Genomic DNA, 20,396 nt, shown 5'->3' on the forward strand with positions numbered 1-20,396 from the left:
TCAGTATTGGACAGTCAGATATTCTAATATTACCTCTTCACTTTCTCCCATTTTTATTTTTGTTATATGATTATTACATGATAGTTTTATACATCCATTATATATCCATCTACCTTTCTTCTACTCCTGTCCCATAGCTCTGTTTTCTTCCCAACCCATAGAAATCCCTCTTCTACTTTCAAGTCATGTTTTTCTGGGTTTCCACCCAGGAGATAACATGTAGTATTTATAACACATGTGCTTCCTGTGCTTAGCTTATTTACTGGGCATGTTGTCCCCCAGTTGTATATTTTTTTCTGCAAAGGGCCAAATTCCATCTTTATATCTTAATAATTTTTGCTATTGGGTATATACACCATATAGCATTTATCCATCTTTAATGTCAATCAATGATGGCAGTTTCCTATGCTGATTCATTAATGTATCTGTAATAAACATGTACAAATAGGTCTCTGTTTTGTGCACTGATTGTTTCATTTGAGAAGATACTGCGGAGTAAAATAATTGGATTATATGGTTCTACTTACAACTTTCTGAGGGAACTTTATACCATTTCCCACAGTGGGTAGACTAATTTATATCCTCATCAACAGTGTACAAGGGTTCTTTTCTTCAGATCCTCAGCAGTGTCTGTCTTATAATAGCCATCCAGACTTACATCTCATAATGGTTTTGATTTGCATTACCCTGATTATTTTTTTCTTTTTCTTTTTTTTTAATTAGGTATTTTCTTCTTTTACATTTCCAATGCTATCCCAAAAGTCCCCCATACCCTCCCCCCACCACTCCCCTACCCACCCACTCCCACTTCTTGACCCTGGCGTTCCCCTGTACTGAGGCATATAAAGTTTGCAAGACCAATGGGCCTCTCTTTCCAATGATGGCCGACTAGGCCATCTTCTGATACATAGGCAGCTAGAGACATGAGCTACAGAGGGTACTGATTAGTTCATATTGTTGTTCCACCTATAGGGTTGCAGACTCCTTTAGCTCCTTGGGTACTTTCTCTAGCTCCTCCATTAGGGGCCCTGTGATCCATCCAATAGCTGACTGTGAGCATCCATTTCTGTGTTTGCTAGGCCCCAGCATAGCCTCACAAGAGACAGCTATATCAGGGTGCTTTCAGCAAAATCTTGCTAGTGTATGCAATGGTGTCAGCATTTGGAGGCTGATTATGGGCTGGATCCCTGGGTTACCCTGATTATTAATGTTACAAAGTCTGTTCATGTATTGACTGTTAGTACCTCTTTTAACATATGTCTATAGTGGCCTTTTCAAATAAAATTCTTCAACTTTTTGGTGTTAAGATCTTTTATGTTTTTACATATCTTGGCTATTAACTGACAGCTGGGAAAGATTTTCTCCCTTTCTGTAGGCTGCCTTTTCACTCTGATGATGGTTTGCTTTCCTATAAGGCTTGTGATTTTGGTAGGATCCCACATATCAACTTTGTTTTGCTTTCTATGATATTGGTATCTTATTGCAAAAAATCATTACTTACATCAATATCTGAAAGTTGTTTCCTGCCTTACTCAGCATTTTTTTTATTTTAAGTCTACCAGCACCACTTATTAAATTATGGACTTTTTTCCAGTGTGGATTTTTAGCACCTTTGGGGACTATCACGTAGTAATAGGCATGTGATTTTATTTCAAGGTTCATTATTTACTCCACCGGTCTGTGCATCTGTTGTTGCTCTTTTAATGTCGATTCAATATTATTTTGTAATTGATCTGTAGTATTTTTTAACATTTTATTTATTCTTTGAGGATTCTGTACAATGTATTTTGAACATATTCACTCTATCAACTCCTTAATTAATAATAAGTTAATCCTGAACTTAACCAGTGACCCCTTAACACATTTTTTGGGTCAGAAATACTTTGTACTATATTTATTGTTGTTCTTATTTAAGAGTTTCTATGTGTGTGTGTGTGTGTGTGTGTGTGTGTTTATATCCCTATCCAGGTCCACTTTCCAACATTTCCTCATCCCATTCCTCCTCCCCTGTCTCCAAGAAGATGTCTCCCACCCCACCAGAACTCCCCACTCCTTGGGGCCTCAAGTCTCTCAAGAGTTATGTGCATCTTCTCTCACTGAGGCCAAACCAAGCAGTCCTCTGCTGTATATATGTTGGGGGCCTCATATCAGCTAGTGTATACTGCCTGGTTGGTAGCTCAGTGTCTGAGAGATCTTTGGGATCTAGGTTAGTTGAGATTGCTGGTCTTCCTATGGAGTTGCCCTCCTCCTCAGATTCTTCCAGCCTTTCTCTAATTCAACCACAGGAGTCCCCAGCTTCTGTCCATTGCTTGGGTGTAGGTATCTGCATCTGACTTTTTCAGCTGCTTGTTGGGCCTCTTGGATGGTCATCATGCTAGGCTTCTGTCTGTAAGTCACCATAGCAACAGTAATTGTGTCAGGCCTTGGGTCCTTCCCTTAAATTAGATCCCAATTTGGGCTGGTCACTAGTCCTCCTTTTCCTCAGTCTCTTCTTCCTCAGTCTTTTGTCCCTGTAGTTCTTTTAGATAGGGACAATTCAGGGTCAAGACAGGGCATCAAGTGGAGGGGTTGCCATCCCACAATCAACAAGTCTTCTACTGGAGGTAGCTTCTACAAGTTCTCTCTCCCCTCTGTTGGGCATTTCATCTAAGGTCCTTCCATCTCAGTCCTGAGCATCTCTAGAGTTTTCTTATTCCCCACTGCTTCTCCTGTCCTCCACTCTTTTTTTTTTAATTTATTTTTTTATTAGGTATTTTCCTCATTTACATTTTCAATGCTATCCCAAAAGTCCCCCATACCCACCCACCCCCAATCCCCTACCCACCCACTCCCCCTTTTTGGCCCTAGGGTTCCCCTGTACTGGGGCATATAAAGTTTGCAAGTCCAATGGGCCTCTCTTTGCAGTGATGGCCGACTAGGCCATCTTTTGATACATATGCAGCTAGAGACAAGAGCTCTGGGGTACTGGTTAGTTCATATTGTTGTTCCACCTATAGGGTTGCAGTTCCCTTTAGCTCCTTGGGTAATTTCTCTAGCTCCTCCATTGGGGGCCGTGTGATCCATCCAATAGCTGACTGTGATCATCCACTTCTGTGTTTGTTAGGCCCCGGCATAGTCTCACAAGAGACAGCTATATCTGGGTCCTTTGAGCAAAATCTTGCTAGTGTATGAAATGGTGTCAGCGTTTGGAAGCTGATTATGGGATGGATCCCTGGATATGGCAGTCTCTAGATAGTCCATCCTTTTGTCTCAGCTCCAAATTTTGTCTCTGTAACTCCTTCCATGGGTGTTTTGTTCCCATTTCTAAGAAGGGGCAAAGTGTCCATACTTTGGTCTTCGTTCTTCTTGAATTTCATGCGTTTCGCAAATTGTATCTTATATCTTGGGTATCCTAAGTTTCTGGGTTAATATCCACTTATCAGTGAGTACATATTGTGCGAGTTCCTTTGTGATTGGGTTACCTCACTCAGGATGATGCCCTCCAGGTCCATCCATTTGCCTAGGAATTTCATAAATTCATTCTTTTTAATAGCTGAGTAGTACTCCACTGTGTAAATGTACCACATTTTCTGTATCCATTCCTCTGTTGAGGGGCATCTGGGTTCTTTCCAGCTTCTGGCTATTATAAATAAGGCTGCTATGAACATAGTGGAGCATGTGTCCTTCTTACCGGTTGGGACATCATCTGGATATATGCCCAGGAGAGGTATTGCGGGATCCTCTGGTAGTACTATGTCCAATTTTCTGAGGAACCGCCAGACTGATTTCCAGAGTGGTTGTACAAGCTTGCAATCCCACCAACAATGGAGGAGTGTTCCTCTTTCTCCACATCCTCGCCAGCATCTGCGGTCACCTGAATTTTTGATCTTAGCCAGTCTGATTGGAGTGAAGTGGAATCTCAGGGTTGTTTTGATTTGCATTTCCCTGATGATTACGGATGTTGAACATTTTTTCAGGTGCTTCTCAGCCATTCGGTATTCCTCAGGTGAGAATTCTTTGTTCAGCTCTGAGCCCCATTTTTTAATGGGGTTATTTGATTTTCTGGAGTCCACCTTCTTGAGTTCTTTATATATATTGGATATTAGTCCACTATTTGATTTGGGATAGGTAAAGATCCTTTCCCAATCTGTTGGTGGCCTTTTTGTCTTATTGACGGTGTCTTTTGCCTTGCAGAAGCTTTGCAATTTTATGAGGTCCCATTTATCGATTCTCGATCTTACAGCACAAGCCATTGCTGTTCTATTCAGGAATTTTTCCCCTGTACCCATATCTTCGAAGCTTTTCCCTACTTTCTCCTCTATAAGTTTCAGTGTCTCTGATTTTATGTGGAGTTCCTTAATCCACTTAGATTTGACCTTAGTACAAGTAGATAGAAATGGATCAATTTGCATTTTTCTACATGATAACCGCCAGTTGTGCCAGCACCATTTGTTGAAAATGCTGTCTTTTTTCCACTGGATGGTTTTAGCTCCCTTGTCAAAGATCAAGTGACCATAGGTGTGTGGGTTCATCTCTGGGTCTTCAATTTTGTTCCGTTGGTCTACTTGTCTGTCACTATACCAATACCATGCAGTTTTTATCACAATTGCTCTGTAGTACAGCTTTAGGTCCGGCATGGTGATTCCACCAGAGGTTCTTTTATCCTTGAGAAGAGTTTTTGCTATCCTAGGTTTTTTGTTAATCCAGATGAATCTGCTGATTGCCCTTTCTAATTCATTGAAGAATTGAGTTGGAATTTTGATGGGGATTGCATTGAATCTGTAGATTGCTTTTGGCAATATAGCCATTTTTACAATGTAGATCCTGCCAATCCATGAGCATGGGAGATCTTTCCATCTTCTGAGATCTTCTTTAATTTCTTTCTTCAGAGACTTGAAGTTCTTATCATACAGATCTTTCACTTCCTTAGTTAGAGTCACGCCAAGGTATTTTATATTATTTGTAACTATTGAGAAGGGTGTTGTTTCCCTAATTTCTTTCTCAGCCTGTTTATCCTTTGTGTAGAGAAAGGCCATTGACTTGTTTGAGTTAATTTTATATCCAGCTACTTCATTGAAGCTGTTTATCAGGCTTAGGAGTTCTCTGGTGGAATTTTTAGGGTCACTTATATATACAATCATATCATCTGCAAAAAGTGATATTTTGACTTCTTCCTTTCCAATTTTAATCCCCTTGATCTCCTTTTGTTGTCTAATTGCTCTGGCTAGGACTTCAAGTACAATGTTGAATAGGTAGGGCAAAAGTGGACAGCCTTGTCTAGTCCCTGATTTTAGTGGGATTGCTTCCAGCTTCTCACCATTTACTTTGATGTTGGCTACTGGTTTGCTGTAGATTGCTTTTATCATGTTTAGGTATGGGCCTTGAATTCCTGATCTTTCCAAGACTTTTATCATGAATGGGTGTTGGATTTTGTCAAATGCTTTCTCAGCATCTTACGAGATGATCATGTGGTTTTTGTCTTTGAGTTTGTTTATATACTGGATTACATTGATGGATTTCCGTATATTGAACCATCCTTGCATCCCTGGGATGAAACCTACTTGGTCAGGATGGATGATTGTTTTGATGTGTTCTTGGATTCGGTTAGCAAGAACTTTATTGAGGATTTTTGCATCGATATTCATAAGGAAAATTGGTCTGAAGTTCTCTATCTTTGTTGGATCTTTCTGTGGTTTAGGTATCAGAGTAATTGTGGCTTCATAGAATGAGTTGGGTAGAGTACCTTCCATTTCTCTTTTGTGGAATAGTTTGTGAAGAACTGGAATTAGGTCTTCTTTAAAGGTCTGATAGAACTCTGCACTCAACCCATCTGGTCCTGGGCTTTTTTTTTTTTTTTTGGTTGGGAGACTATTAATGACTGCTTCTATTTCTTTAGGGGATATAGGACTGTTTAGATCATTAACCTGATCTTGATTTAGCTTTGGTACCTGGTATCTGTCTAGAAACTTGTCCATTTCATCCAGGTTTTCCAGTTTTGTTGAGTATAGCCTTTTGTATAAGGATCTGATGGTGTTTTGGATTTCTTCAGGATCTGTTGTTATGTTTCCCTTTTCATTTCTGATTTTGTTAATTAGGATGCTTTCCCTGTGCCTTCTAGTGAGTCTGGCTAAGGGTTTATCTATCTTGTTGATTTTCTCAAAGAACCAGCTCCTTGATTGGTTGATTCATTGAATAGTTCTTCTTGTTTCCACTTGGTTGATTTCACCCCTGAGTTTGATTATTTCCTGCCTTCTACTCCTCTTGGGTGAATTTGCTTCCTTTTGTTCTAGAGCTTTTAGGTGTGTTGTCAAGCTGCTAATGTGTGCTCTCTCTAGTTTCTTTTTGGAGGCACTCAGAGCTATGAGTTTTCCTCTTAGGAATGCTTTCATTGTGTCCCATAAGTTTGGGTATGTTGTGGCTTCATTTTTATTAAACTCCAAAAAGTCCTTAATTTCTTTCTTTATTCCTTCCTTGACCAAGTTATCATTGAGAAGTGTTGTTCAGTTTCCACGTGAAGGTTGGCTTTCTATTATTTATTTTGTTATTGAAGATCAGCCTTAGTCCATGGTGATCTGATAGGATGCATGGGATAATTTCAATATTTTTGTATATGTTGAGGCTTGTTTTGTGACCAATTATGTGGTCAATTTTGGAGAAGGTACCATGGGGTGCTGAGAAGAAGGTATATCCTTTTGTTTTAGGATAAAATGTTCTGTAGATATCTGTTAAGTCCATTTGTTTCATAACTTCTGTTAGTTTCACTGTGTCCCTGTTTAGTTTGTTTCCATGGTGAAAGTGGTGTGTTGAAGTCTCCCACTATTATTGTGTGAGGTGCAATGTGTGCTTTGAGCTTTACTAAAGTTTCTTTAATGAATGTGGCTGCCCTTGTATTTGGAGCATATAAATTCAGAATTGAGAGTTCCTCTTGGAGGATTTTACCTTTGATGAGTATGAAGTGCCCCTCCCTGTCTTTTTTGATTATTTTGGGTTGGAAGTCGATTTTGTTAGATATTAAAATGGCTACTCCAGCTTGTTTCTTCATACCATTTGCTTGGAAAATTGTTTTCCAGCCTTTCATTCTGAGGTAGTGTCTATCTTTTTCTCTGAGATGAGTTTCTTGTAAGCAGCAAAATGTTGGGTCTTGTTTGTGTAGCCAGTTTGTTAGTCTATGTCTTTTTATTGGGGAGTTGAGTCCATTAATATTAAGAGATATTAAGGAAAAGTAATTGTTGCTTCCTGTTATTTTTGTTGTTAAAGTTGGCATTCTGTTCTTGTGGCTGTCTTCTTTTAGGTTTGTTGAGGGATTACCTTCTTGTTTTTTCTAGGGCGTGGTTCCCATCCTTGTATTGTTTGTTTTTTTTTTTTTTCTGTTATTATCCTTTGAAGGGCTAGATTCGTGGTGAGACAATGGGTGAATTTGGTTTTGTCGTGGAATACTTTGGTTTCTCCATCTATGGTAATTGAGAGTTTGGCTGGGTATAGTAGCCTGGGCTGGAATTTGTGTTCTCTTAGTGTCTGTATAACATCTGTCCAGGCTCTTCTGACTTTCATAGTCTCTGGTGAAAAATCTGGTGTAATTCTGATAGGCTTGCCTTTATATGTTACTTGACCTTTTTCCCTTACTACTTTTAGTATTCTATCTTTATTTAGTGCATTTGTTGTTCTGATTATTATGTGTCGGGAGGAATTTCTTTTCTGGTCCAGTCTATTTGTAGTTCTGTAGGCTTCTTGTATGTTCATGGGCATCTCTTTCTTTAGATTTGGGAAGCTTTCTTCAATAATTCTGTTGAAGATGTTTTCTGGTCCTTTGAGTTGAAAATCTTCATTCTCATCCACTCCTATTATCTGTAGGTTTGGTCTTCTCATTGTGTCCTGGATTTCCTGGATGTTTTGAGTTAGGATCTTTTTGCATCTTCATTTTCTTTGATTGTTGTGCCGATATTCTCTATGGAATCTTCTGCACCTGAGATTCTCTCTTCCATCTCTTGTATTCTGTTGCTGATGCTCGCATCTATGGTCCCAGATTTCTTTCCTAGGGTTTCTATCTCCAGCGTTGCCTCACTTTGGGTTTTCTTTATTGTGTCTACTTCCCCTTTTAGGTCTTGGATGGTTTTATTCAATTCCATCACCTGTTTGGTTGTGTTTTCCTGCAATTCTTTAAGGGATTTTTGTGTTTCCTCTTTAATGTCTTCTACTTGTTTAGCAGTGTTCTCCTATATTTCTTTAAGTGAATTATTTAAGTCCTTCTTGATGTCCTCTACTATCATCATGAGATATGCTTTTAAATCCAGGTCTAGCTTTTCAGGTGTGTTGGGGTGCCCTGGACTGGGCGAAGTGGGAGTGCTGGGTTCTGATGATGGTGAGTGGTCCTGGTTTCTGTTAGTAAGATTCTTACATTTACCTTTCGCCATCTGGTAATTCTGGAGTTAGTTGTTATAGTTGTCTCTGTTTAGAGATTGTTCCTCTGGTGATTTTGTTACCCTTTATGAGCAGACCTGGGAGACTAGCTCTTTCCTCTGAGTTTCAGTGGTCAGAGCAGTCTCTGCAGGCAAGGTCTCCTCTTTTAGGGAAGGTGCACAGTTATCTGGTGTTTGGACCTCCTCCTGGCCGAAGATGAAGGCCCAAAATAGGATCTTTCCCAGAAGCTGTGTTGCTTTGGCCTGTCACAGAAGCCGTTGTTTCAGTAGTCCACACTCTCACCTGTGTAGACTACTTTCCGCAGAGTCCCAGAACCAAGGTGGCTCCCGCGGAACCTGAGGCAGAAGCCTCTCGGGCCAGGCGGACACCTGTGCTCTGACCAGGAAGGTGGCCGGTTGTCTGGAGCCGAAAATGGCGCCGCCTCAGAGGCTCTGTGGCTCTTGCCTGTCCCAGAGACTGCTGGCCTCTGTATTCCACACTCTCACCTGTGCAGACTGCCCTCCTCGGAGTCCCAGAACCAAGCTGGCTCCCGCGGAACCTGTGACAGAAGCCTCTCAGGCCGGGCGGACACCTGTGCTCTGACTAGGAAGGTGGCTGGTTGTTTGTCCTCCACTCTTGATTATTTTCTTCTCTCATGTTACCTGTCTTTTGCCCAATGCTCCTTCCCGAACCTGTCTCATAATCCAACTGTCTTATCTCTTGTTCTCCTTTCCAGATATCTAGATTTTTACCCACATACCTGTTTGTATATATACATACACTCTTTTGGATTCATTTATTTTAGCTCTATTATTTAATGGCAATCTCTTTCTTTCTCCTTATCTGGGTTTACCTTGTTCTCCACTTTCTGAAAATTTGAGCCATTTATTTAAAGCAATTCTGTTTGTTGGTATAATTGCTCCACTTGGTACTGCTCTTGCTCTCCATTACAGGTCTGGGAACATTGTATTCCCATTTTCTTTTGTTTTGAAGGTTTTTTAAAGTCTCCCTTCTAAAGTGGAGATTTCTGGTTTCTTTGGAAACTCAGTTATGTCAAATGGTGTTTTGCTGGGACACACAGGTAAAAGGATGTTTTTTTAAAGCAGGCACGTGAAAGAATGTTGAAGCAGATACAGGAAAGAACATTTTGCTGAAGCAGACACATGAGAGGGCTCATAATGTTTAGAAAGAATGTAAATATGACCCACAGACAGTAGGGGGAGGCTATGGTATTGTTTCGCCTTGCTCACTAGTCTTTGCTTGTCAAGACTTCATAGAGAGTGACTTCGTAGAGAGTAACTTTTTGTGATATTCTTGTGGCTTCCTACTGCTTCTGTGGACTCAGGCCAATTGGTGTAGCCACAGAATTTCTTCTGGATTAAACTGCCATTGCTGGTTCATGAATGGTGATTGCTGAATAGACTGGACTAAAACTGCTGTCTTGGTATTTTGCTGGAAGACTGGACTGCTGACAATGAAGATTTGAATAACCTCAAAGAACTATTTCTTTCTTTTTTTAAAAAAAATAGTTTTTATTACGTATTTTCCTCAATTACATTTCCAATGCTATCCCAAAAGTTCCTCATACCCTCCCCCCCACTCCCCTACCCACCCATTCCCACTTTTTGGCCCTGGCGTTCCCCTGAACTGGGGCATATAAAGTTTGCATGTCCAATGGGCCTCTCTTTCCAGTGATGGCCGACTAGACCATCTTTTGATACATAATGCAGCTAGAGTCAAGAGCTCCGGGGTACTATTTCTAAACAGGCCCACAACCCCCTATTTCCTATTAACCTTTCTTTTCCACTACTTCTCTTGTGGTTGGTGGACTAAAGGGGAGGTTGAAGGATTTAAGAACCCATATTAAAGTAGGTTTTGAAAAACCAAAGACTACAATTTCTTACCACTTTGTAAAAATAATTTTAATCTTTTTTTTTTTTTGCCATGGATCCCAGAATGACAATTCTGAGACTAAATATTTATATGCCTAGGCCATAATCTTTGGCTCATTCACAGACTAGCTTGTAACTTATCTAACCTATTTAAACTATTCCATGGATACTCTGTGGTCAGTTACCTCTCCTTTAGTCCTGGGCCACTTTTTCTTTTGTGTCTCCTCAGCATCTTCCTGCCAGTTTGCATCTCTCTCCACAGCTCAACTCCCATCGTCTCTTGTGTCTCTCCTCATCTCTCTCTTTTATCTCTTACTATTTCCCAGAATCTTCTCTCTTCCTCTCAGTGTCCCACACCATACTTTTGTCTCAGCTCATTGGTCATTGGTTTTTTTATTGACAGGTGATGCTTTTGAGAGATTCTCTCTATATGCTTTTAATTTCCTCAGTGACTTACTTGTTTATTTAAAAGTATGTTGTTTTGTTATTATTTGTTCTCAGAACTTCTAAGGTTCCTCTTGCTGTAGAGACTAATTTTATTCCATTGTGAAGATACAAACCACAAAGACACCCCCCCTTTTTTTAAATTTGTTAAGATTAGTTTTGTGCAGTGATATATGGTCACTTCTAGAGAGAGCTCTATGTGTGGACAAAATTAATTATATTCCAAAGCTGTTGTAAGCAATGTTGTGCAAACTTTGATAAGTTTATTTTACCTATAAGGTAGTTTAGCTATGGTGTATCTTCAGTGATTGTCTGTTAGGATTTATTTATATATTTTCTTCCCATTGGTGAGAGTATAGTGTTGAAATCCTCCTGTGATTGTACTGTAGCCTGTCTCTCCCTTTAAGCAAACAATGTTCACTTTATAAAATTAGATATTCTGCTTCTAGAGGCATGTAGATTGATAGCAACCATATTTCATATGAATTAATCCCTTAGTCATTATATAGTGAAGCTTATTATTCTGATTCTGGTTTAAAGTCTGTTTTTCCAGATGAGGATAGCTACTTATGATTGTTTTCTGATTCTGCTTTCTTAGAATATAATTTCCCATTTTTTCACTTTTATTCTGTATATCCTTATTAGTTAGTTGTCTTGTAGGAAGCATATTGTTTTTAATCCATTGATCCAGTCCATATATTTTAACTTGATAATTATGATTACTTATATTCAGAATTATTAAGGAAAGTGATGAAATTAAATGTCACTTTGTTAGTTTTATTCTGGCTGTTTAGCTTATTCCTCCTCTCTTAAGTATTGTAAGATTTGGTACTTTACTAATAATGTTTGATCCATTCTTACTTCTCATTTGCGTGTGTATATGGAGCAGGTAGGATGTTTGGTTCCCCGTTTATGCTCTGGGTTTCTACATGTTGTAAGGTTTCCATTTTTATTACTGGTGGGCGCCAGTGCTTGCCCTCTGTCATTTGTATGACAACACATTGACTGCTATGGTTCTTACTTTAGGAAAAAGGGGAGGTAAGAGATTAGTGCTGTTGGTTTATGTTCAGCCATTTTGCTGGAATCTGAATTTTTAAAAAGGTTGCATTGTTATTGAATAAAGCTGTTGTACATTATGCCCCTCCTCTCGTCCCTCTCTCTTCAATCTCTGTTCCCATCTTTCTCTTCCTTTATTTCAATGTCAGTTGTACAAGGTGCCTATTAGATGTTTACCCTCATTCCTTTTGTTGATTTACTTTCAGTTGTCTATGAAGTTCATTCTATAGTCAAATTTTCAGGAGGGTCCATGAAACTTGTGTTATCTGAGTTCTTCCATGTTGATAAGTTATCCAATATATTTTTTTCCTCAAAAGCCAGAATTTTTGTTCATCTCTGCTTTAGTTTACTTCTTTGGAAACTAATTATTCACAGTTCCATAGTATGAAACCAACTCTGAAAATTCAACACATTCACTAATTTGTTCAACCCCATAGCTCTCAAGTTATTTCAAAGTTGTTTAGTTTGTACCACTGGAAAAGCAACCCTTCCAGAAAGATTTTGTGATTTGCTTGTGGTATATCTTTCCTTTATTCCCAATATATTGGCCAGTTATTTGAACTAGTCTCTCTCCTCACCCCCAGTAGACTAATTTATTTGAGTTTTTATTTCCATTTTTATTTCATTTCAACTTTTCTTTTTATATTGTATTTGATGTTTTGATTTAATTTCTAAAATGGACCTGTTTTTTAAAGTAACTGTAAAAAGTCATATTTACCTAAAAGAATCTCCTGACTTTCTTTCCTACTCCTTTTCATGCAGGTAACCAACTGCATTGTTTTTGATACCTTTCCTGTATTTTCTTTTATAAAGATGAGTCACTTTACTTATTTCCCCAAGTCCCTTCTTTCTTATGGAGGATAGCACATGAATGATCCTTTTCATTCTTTTAGCATTACCCCAAAGTAATGCCTATACATTGTTTTACAGATATGCTTAGTATACCATATTGTATATGCCCTAGTTTGTTTAACCGAGTCCCCATACTTGAGCTTTGATTATATTGTAATTGCTATAATAATCTTGTACATATACATCACCACTCTTCGACTATTTATGTGCATTAATGTAAAAGCACAAACAAAGCAACAAAACTAGAAATTATGATAAAAGTTAAAATATGTTTATAAATTAAAGACATGAATTTGATAATACCCATTAGATCTCTTTAATATTTTCTTACATTATACTAACCTAGTTAAACATTTTTGGGGAAGTGAAGAATGTTGTTGTTTACATTTTATAAATTTGAAATATAGGTATTTGCTCTCTTATTTGTAGTAAATATATCTTAAATAAATATATTTTATGTAGATGAAGGAGAAGAGCAAGATAAAAAATTTGGCAAAGACTCAGACACAGGAAGAAGATTAAAGAGAAAAAGAAGTTCTAAGATTGGGAAACTGCCTAGTAAGTATGAGAGATATACAACATTATATTATCTTGAATTAAACTTATCACACCATTTTTATCTGTCCAGAAAGTTTTGAAATCTATGTTATAGAAATTTGTACTTTGTCTTAAAATATCTTAAGTTAGAGAACCGTGAAAAGGAGCTGCTCTTTTTCTGGTATTTCTGATTCTGTCAACTAAGGCCCTAAAACCAGCCAGCAATTGATTTTTAAAGTGTGTGTCCTACCTTTCAGCTCCCTCATGCAGATTATATTTTTAAAATTGCAGCAAGCATCTCTACCCTGTGCTAATAACCATTTGCCATATTACCAAATAAGTAGGCAGAAATGTGGCTGCAATCTTTAACTCAAATAACAGTGTATATTGGTGTCACTTGGTAGAAAAACAGGTTGTGATTTGTTTGAAAGTTTCCAGCAGCTTCTTGCTTGTTTCCTCAAAGGAAACGAGTTTCTGGTAACACATAGATAGGTGGTGTTAAGGATTTCACATGGGAAATGAGAGTGCAAGGTCTGAAGGTGTCTCACCATAGGTGGGTCTCTTTTATAGCTGTTAGAGCAAAGGAGACCACTGTTTAGCCATCTCATGAATGAGACAGCATGTCTAGAATCTCACAAGGCTTCTAGGTAATTGTGTCTTGCAGGCAATAATTGTCCATTTGATTGCCATATATGGGTCATCAGGGTAGTATTTGCCATTCAGACAAGATCATCAGTGGGATTTGGGTCCTGTTCTTCCTCTAAAGTGGGAACTTTCCCATTGTTGGTAGCTCTTCTGAGAATGTTTGATGGCCTCATGGAGTATATTGGCAGTGTATAACAAGCTTTTTCATGAACAGGTACACTGATCATCAGCCACTCCACAGGGTATTCAGAGCACTTGTGATATCACTTTCTATATATCTATTCATTTATTTTAAACAATTTCAAGAGCTGAGCAAAGAAACTTTTACTTGTCAGAGGAACTGTATCCATGTAGTTCCTCATTAAGTCACATTTGGAACACATTTGACCTACATGTAGGCCTTAAGGTCCTTTTAGAGAGCCCACAATGTACTATCTTAAGAATTCACTGTCCCACATTATGTCCAGAAGCATGTTGCATATGTTGTCCGAGTATAAGCACTAATTATCGTTTATTATACTGTGTTTATTATTGCTGCCTCTTGGCAGTACCTTCTATTGAATATTTCATAAATTTCTAGTTACTAGCTAGATTCTATCATGTTCAGTGACCTGATTTTATGAGGGATTTTATGCCTTTGGTGGGATGACATAAAACAAAATGTCCCCTTATGTTTGTGGTTTAATTTTATTTTTTAAATATTGGGAATAAGCACATGATTCCTGAACTAAGACATGAAAAACATGTACAGGTATGAAAAAAACAGGGATTCCCTGCTCCATTTTGCAGCTAACCATGTGTACTGCTTTCTGATGTTTCCTGTATACTTTATTTGGTAAAAATAACTATATGCGATTTTTCCCTTTTATCTTCATTGTTTACCTTTCTTCCTTGTTTAAAAGGCAGTATACAGCCTCATTCCATCAGGTGTATTCTCAAAATACAGAGAACCTTTTAAACCCATATTCAGTTCTGTATACAGTTGTTTTCATTAAAATGTGCATTGACCATAACATATCATATCTACTCTCTTTAAGAAGCTAAATATGCCTATTTAGGCTCACTTTTCATGATTGAACATTTATATTTTCATTTCCAATTACAGACACTGAAATAATGAATAAACCTGAACATACATGTTTTTTATTTTGCCTATGAAACCTGTGTTATATGTAATATATAAGCAACTTAAGAAATGTAGGAGCTGGAGAGATGATTGTGCAGTTAAGAGTGCTTGCTGCTCTTCCAAAAGACCTGAAACCATTTCCCAGTTGCCATAACTAGTGGCCCACAACTTGAGCTTCAAGAGTTCAAGGGCTGCTTTTTGGGATATAAACACATCAATACACATGAAAATACATAAAAATAAGAGTAAATGAAAACTATATTGTACCTATAAACTATAAATTGAGAAAGTTTACCATTATATACACTAAAAAGGTGCCACTTTCTTACCATGTATAACATTGTGCTCATTTATTTATAACTCTGAAAAAAATGGCAGAGAATGACAATGTCAAATTGTCTAAATGTGAAATAGAGACCACAATAATTCTAGTTATTATTTATTGCAATAATGTTTCTTTGTATATAGCTCATGAGGAGAAATCAGATACAGTGCACTATGAAGAAGCAACAAAAGCCAAAGTTCCATCAAAGAAGCGAGGTACGATCTCTTGCGTCAGCTTCTAGAAGGCTGGAAGAACATATGTAAACCAAGTACAACTCTGTATTAAAATTATCTTAATCATACCCAAAATGTTTTCACTGGTGCAAGAGTCTGTATTTTACAATATGTGTTCCGGGAGTATTCCTGTTATCCACGTAATAACTGACAAACAAAAGCTAAGGTATGCCTAGCTTTTATGCAGCAGTTCTACATGTAGCAATTTCACAAACATGATTATGTGCTGAATCTCTAGTGATGTATGGTCCCTTTCACTGACTCAAGTAGAGTTCTAAAAACCAGTTCACTCTATGAACCTGTGCACTGAATTCATTCCATATGTTTCCACTGCTGAGTATAACTGTTGCTGGAACTGAAAGATAAATATATTTTACGGAGGCTGAAGCAGAAAGTGGTCAGTAGCCATGGTAGCTTCTTAGATGGCCTCCAAGGCAATCTGTAGGGTTAGATTCACACAGAATTTGAGACCTACTTATAAAAATTCATAGATTACTCTTGGTGGCATTGTATTGATGGACATAAGAAGGTTCCAGTATCAGAAAAGACCTCAAAATGGCATCATGTCTTTTGTGTTTGTTGGGACCAATACAGGCCAAAGATTGGTAGTGAGCTACTCCAAAACAAGACACCACGTGCCCTCCACATTTCTCAGATTTCACTTAAACATTTGGTCCATGAACCTTGTCTGTAGTAATGGACAAGTCATGTTGTATCAGAGTCAACAAAGCATGGATAGATTCCTTTTTAGCTGCTCCAATCACCTAGCTCTGCCACTGGGCCATCACAGTCATCTAGCACAAGCAGCCACTGTCACTCACTGAGTTAACAAGGCTAATTCATTTATGGAAAAAGGAAATCTTTATGTTTCTGTAGTCTCTGCAAATGGATGGACTGGAGAGACTTGCATTATTTATTACAATCATATTTTTAACAAATGAACACAAAGGGCAATGGTGTGGCAAACTTGTCAGTAATTTGAACTTATGGATTTTAAACAGGTATTTTTGGAGACAAAGTTTGATACATCCTAGACTGGTCTTTCAAAGATGGCCTTGAATCACACCCTTCCCTGCCCCCCATGTCTACCTCCTGAGTACTGAGATTCTAAACATGAGCTACATACAAAATTTCAAACATTTTTTCATATATTGAACTAAATGTATCTCTACCTGTTTTATGCAGCCTCTGATGCATATGGTGATGAAGCATATGAGAGTAGAGGCTCAGTTTCAAAAGCACACATACAAACAAAGAAACAAGGAACTCACCAAAGAGGAAGAAGCAGTGGTAAGTATAAATATTCCAGGTAGTTTACATTAGGCTCTTCAGCTGGTTTTTTATTTTGCTTCATGAATCTGCATCTAAGCATATAGTTACATGTCTACCTCCTGAGAACTGAGATTCTAAACATGAGCTACATACAAAATTTTAAACATGTTTTTCATATATTGAACTAAATGTATCTCTACCTGTTTTATGCAGCCTCTGACGCATATGGTGATGAAGCATATGAGAGTCGAGGCTCAGTTACAAAAGCACACATACAAACAAAGAAACAAGAAACTCACCGAAGAGGAAAAGGCAGTGGTAAGTATAAATATTCCAGGTAGTTTACATTAGGCTCTTCAGGTGGTTTTTTATTTTGCTTCATGAATCTGCATCTAAGCATATAGTTACCAAAATCTTACCCCTGCACTAAAATGCTGATTCCCTAACTTAAGGAAGAATTAATACTAGAGCTATGTAGCTCATGCTGGCCTTGAAATTTATTTTTTCTGCCCCATCCTTCCAAGCAGAATTTTTGACTCTTAAGATTTTTAAAAGCCACCAAATGTGATATCACTTCAGTCCCAGTAGCAGATAACTTCCCACTGCTGTGTCTTTCAGACTTCCAGTGTATCTATGGACTTTTCTGGTAGCTCCAAAAGAATATGCCCATAGTAGTAATTGACCAAAGTTGTTCATTACTCATAGAATCACAATGAGAACATGAAAGCAACCTCTTACCTGGCAGCTATCCTAGAACAAACACACACATACACAGAGTTCTTAGCGGTTGTGGTGTCTCTGATCTGTCAAGCAGTGACCTTCTTATCAGGAAGTCTCCAGTCACAAACATAGTTACTATTAAAATAAGCAAATTAAATACAAATTAGGAACCAAAGAGCCTATGAAGTTATCTAGGAAGTCCATAGGAACTCCAGAGATCTTGTTTATGGTCCCATTACAGGAAAGCCTCTCTGCTAACCTGACAAGATAATCTCAAGAAACATGCCAGAATCAAGGAAATGAGTATACATATCTGAGTAATCCCATTCACAATGAGGTCTCTTTTATTTGTTGAGTCATTAGAATTGAAAGCTTGGCAGTTTCCTCTAGACTTTAGAGTTTAGAGTGTTATACCATTTCTTTGCGAGATCAGAACCTGGAATTTGATTAGTGTTCAAAAGATGTTTATTCTATCTATCTATACAAAGAAGCATAGCATAGGTAGGAAAATATGGAGTATTTAGCCCTTTGGTGATATCCTTGATAGGGTACATTTATGTGGTAACATCAAGATAGTAGAAAGTTGGTCTTTAGAATAGAATAATCAGATGTTCAACTGTAGACTTATGACTGATGGGGGAGTAGTTCAACAACACTGTGGAAGATACTATGATAACAATTCACACCACATAAAGTTAAAGTTGTCTTGAATATCTGTATGAAAAAAATGGCCGGGCATGGTGGCTCATGCCTTTAATCCCAGAACTCAGGAGGCAGAGGCAGGCGGATTTCTGAGTTTGAGGCCAGCCTGGTCTACAAAGTGAGTTCCAGGACAGCCAGGGCTATACAGAGAAACCCTGTCTCGAAAAAAAACAAAAACAAAAAACAAAAAACAAAAAAATGAAAAAGGACCCTGGAGATACAAGTTCTGCATATTAGTTTCTCTGTGCTTGGAAGATAGTCACAGTGTTTGTGGTAGAACACATTGTTATGGATCATAGGTACCCAAGATTAAAGAGCAATGAACATGTGATCATGAAAGGCCAAGAACTCTTTATGCACAAATATTCTAGTTACTGCGTAGAACTTACTTTGACAATGTTTGCTTCATTAATCTAAGTCATGACAATAGCTTTATTTTTCTCCCTATGATGTTGTTTTGGGTAACAGGTGTGATAGAAAAGCTGGAGATCTATATCACATGCCCAACTTAAAACAAAAACTTAAATAAAACAATCCTTTGGGGCTTTAAGGCTGAGTGTAAGGTGGGGCTTGAAATGAAAGTATCTCTAGTTATCTTGTCACAGAACTAGAGCCAGAGAATCTTATGGCGCCCTTACCTAGATCAACCAGGAATGGGGTCCACTTACCATCCTTAGGTCAATGTGTATCCTCTTATCAAACAGTGTTTACTTAATTGTAACTGCATTTCCATTCCCTGTCATATAAGATGGGAATATTACAGTCTACCAGCTAGCATAGTCTCAGAGAGGAGTTTATTCTAGCTAGGTAAACACTTGCAAAATGCATCAGTGGGTAAAGGTATGCAAGGTCTCCATGTACGTTAAATTGAAATGCCACAAATTTGTATGACCTCTGTAATCATAGGCACACACATATACATATACAATAACAATAATCAATAAAGTTAGTTTAGCTAGGTAATCAGTGAAGGTGGCAAGTACAAAAGTAGAAATCAGAATCTGAATAAAGATCTTGACATTTTTGTTTCCAGTCTACAGTGACCTGGGAGAAGCTTATAGTGTCTCTGCAAAGGGTGGACTTATCATTTTCCCCAGTACATAGACCATTATCAAGACCAAAATGGTACCTAGCAAGGAAGTAGAGAGTTTCAGATGTTACTCCCTCTTTGTGGAGCTTAGCAGCAAAGGCTCTGAGGAAAGTTGTATAGTGATAAGCCCATACTGTGACATTCCCCTTCCTAAGGAAAACAAAATTCTCTTCCTTACTATGGAGGTTAGTTGGCCATCTTCCTAAGGTTTCTTAATGTCTATGCAACATAATCCTCAGAACTTTCTCATAAAAGCACAAATCTTAAAGACTCACTCTTCCACGGCATGCTACAGCAATAACTACCACTACTGAAGCCCAGTGTGCAAAGCCCTAATCCACCTGTAACATAAGGTATAAATAAAAACAAACTGAACACCAGACATTTCTCATACTACCTCAACTGGAAAACCCATTATACTCTTTTCTTCTCATACATAATGTTAATGGCTTTTATTTTATAACTCGGGAAAATAGCAGAGAGTAACATTATAAATTAGTTTAATCTGAAATAGAGACTTCAAAATAGTTCTACTTTTCTGTTTGATGCACGAATATTTCTTCTTATACAGTTCAAGAGGAGGAATCAGATACAATGCACTATGAAGAAGTAACAGGAGCCAAAGTTCCATCAAAGAAGCGAGGTACGTCTAAAAGAAAAGGATTTGCTTGCAAACATAAAAACAATAGATTACTTTGCACTATTTTGAATGGGAAAAGTGGAGACCAGTTCTCTTGCATCAGCTTCTAGAAGGCTGGAAGAACATATGTAAACCAAGTACAACTCTGTATTAAAATTATCTTAATCATACCCAAAATGTTTTCACTGGTGCAAGAGTCTGTATTTTACAATATGTGTTCCGGGAGTATTCCTGTTATCCACGTAATAACTGACAAACAAAAGCTAAGGTATGCCTAGCTTTTATGCAGCAGTTCTACATGTAGCAATTTCACAAACATGATTATGTGCTGAATCTCTAGTGATGTATGGTCCCTTTCACTGACTCAAGTAGAGTTCTAAAAACCAGTTCACTCTATGAACCTGTGCACTGAATTCATTCCATATGTTTCCACTGCTGAGTATAACTGTTGCTGGAACTGAAAGATAAATATATTTTACGGAGGCT

The 20,396-nt window shown here is 38.0% G+C and overlaps 1 protein-coding gene across 1 annotated transcript in view; it reads left to right on the forward strand.

Annotated features, from left to right (window-relative positions):
* Positions 1 to 20,396, forward strand: part of LOC110300626 (coiled-coil domain-containing protein 7A-like) — a 319,531-nt gene that overhangs the window by 147,784 nt on the left and 151,351 nt on the right. The window contains exons 23-27 of the mRNA XM_085843505.1: positions 13,083 to 13,178; positions 15,397 to 15,468; positions 16,672 to 16,776; positions 16,972 to 17,076; positions 19,842 to 19,913. Coding sequence (XP_085699631.1) covers positions 13,083 to 13,178; positions 15,397 to 15,468; positions 16,672 to 16,776; positions 16,972 to 17,076; positions 19,842 to 19,913 — 450 coding nt within the window. The remainder of the gene's footprint in view (positions 1 to 13,082; positions 13,179 to 15,396; positions 15,469 to 16,671; positions 16,777 to 16,971; positions 17,077 to 19,841; positions 19,914 to 20,396) is intronic.

Source organism: Mus caroli, unplaced genomic scaffold, assembly GCF_978045245.1.
Source record: "Mus caroli unplaced genomic scaffold, Mus_caroli_1 scaffold_10, whole genome shotgun sequence".
NCBI classification, from domain to species: domain Eukaryota; kingdom Metazoa; phylum Chordata; class Mammalia; order Rodentia; family Muridae; genus Mus; species Mus caroli.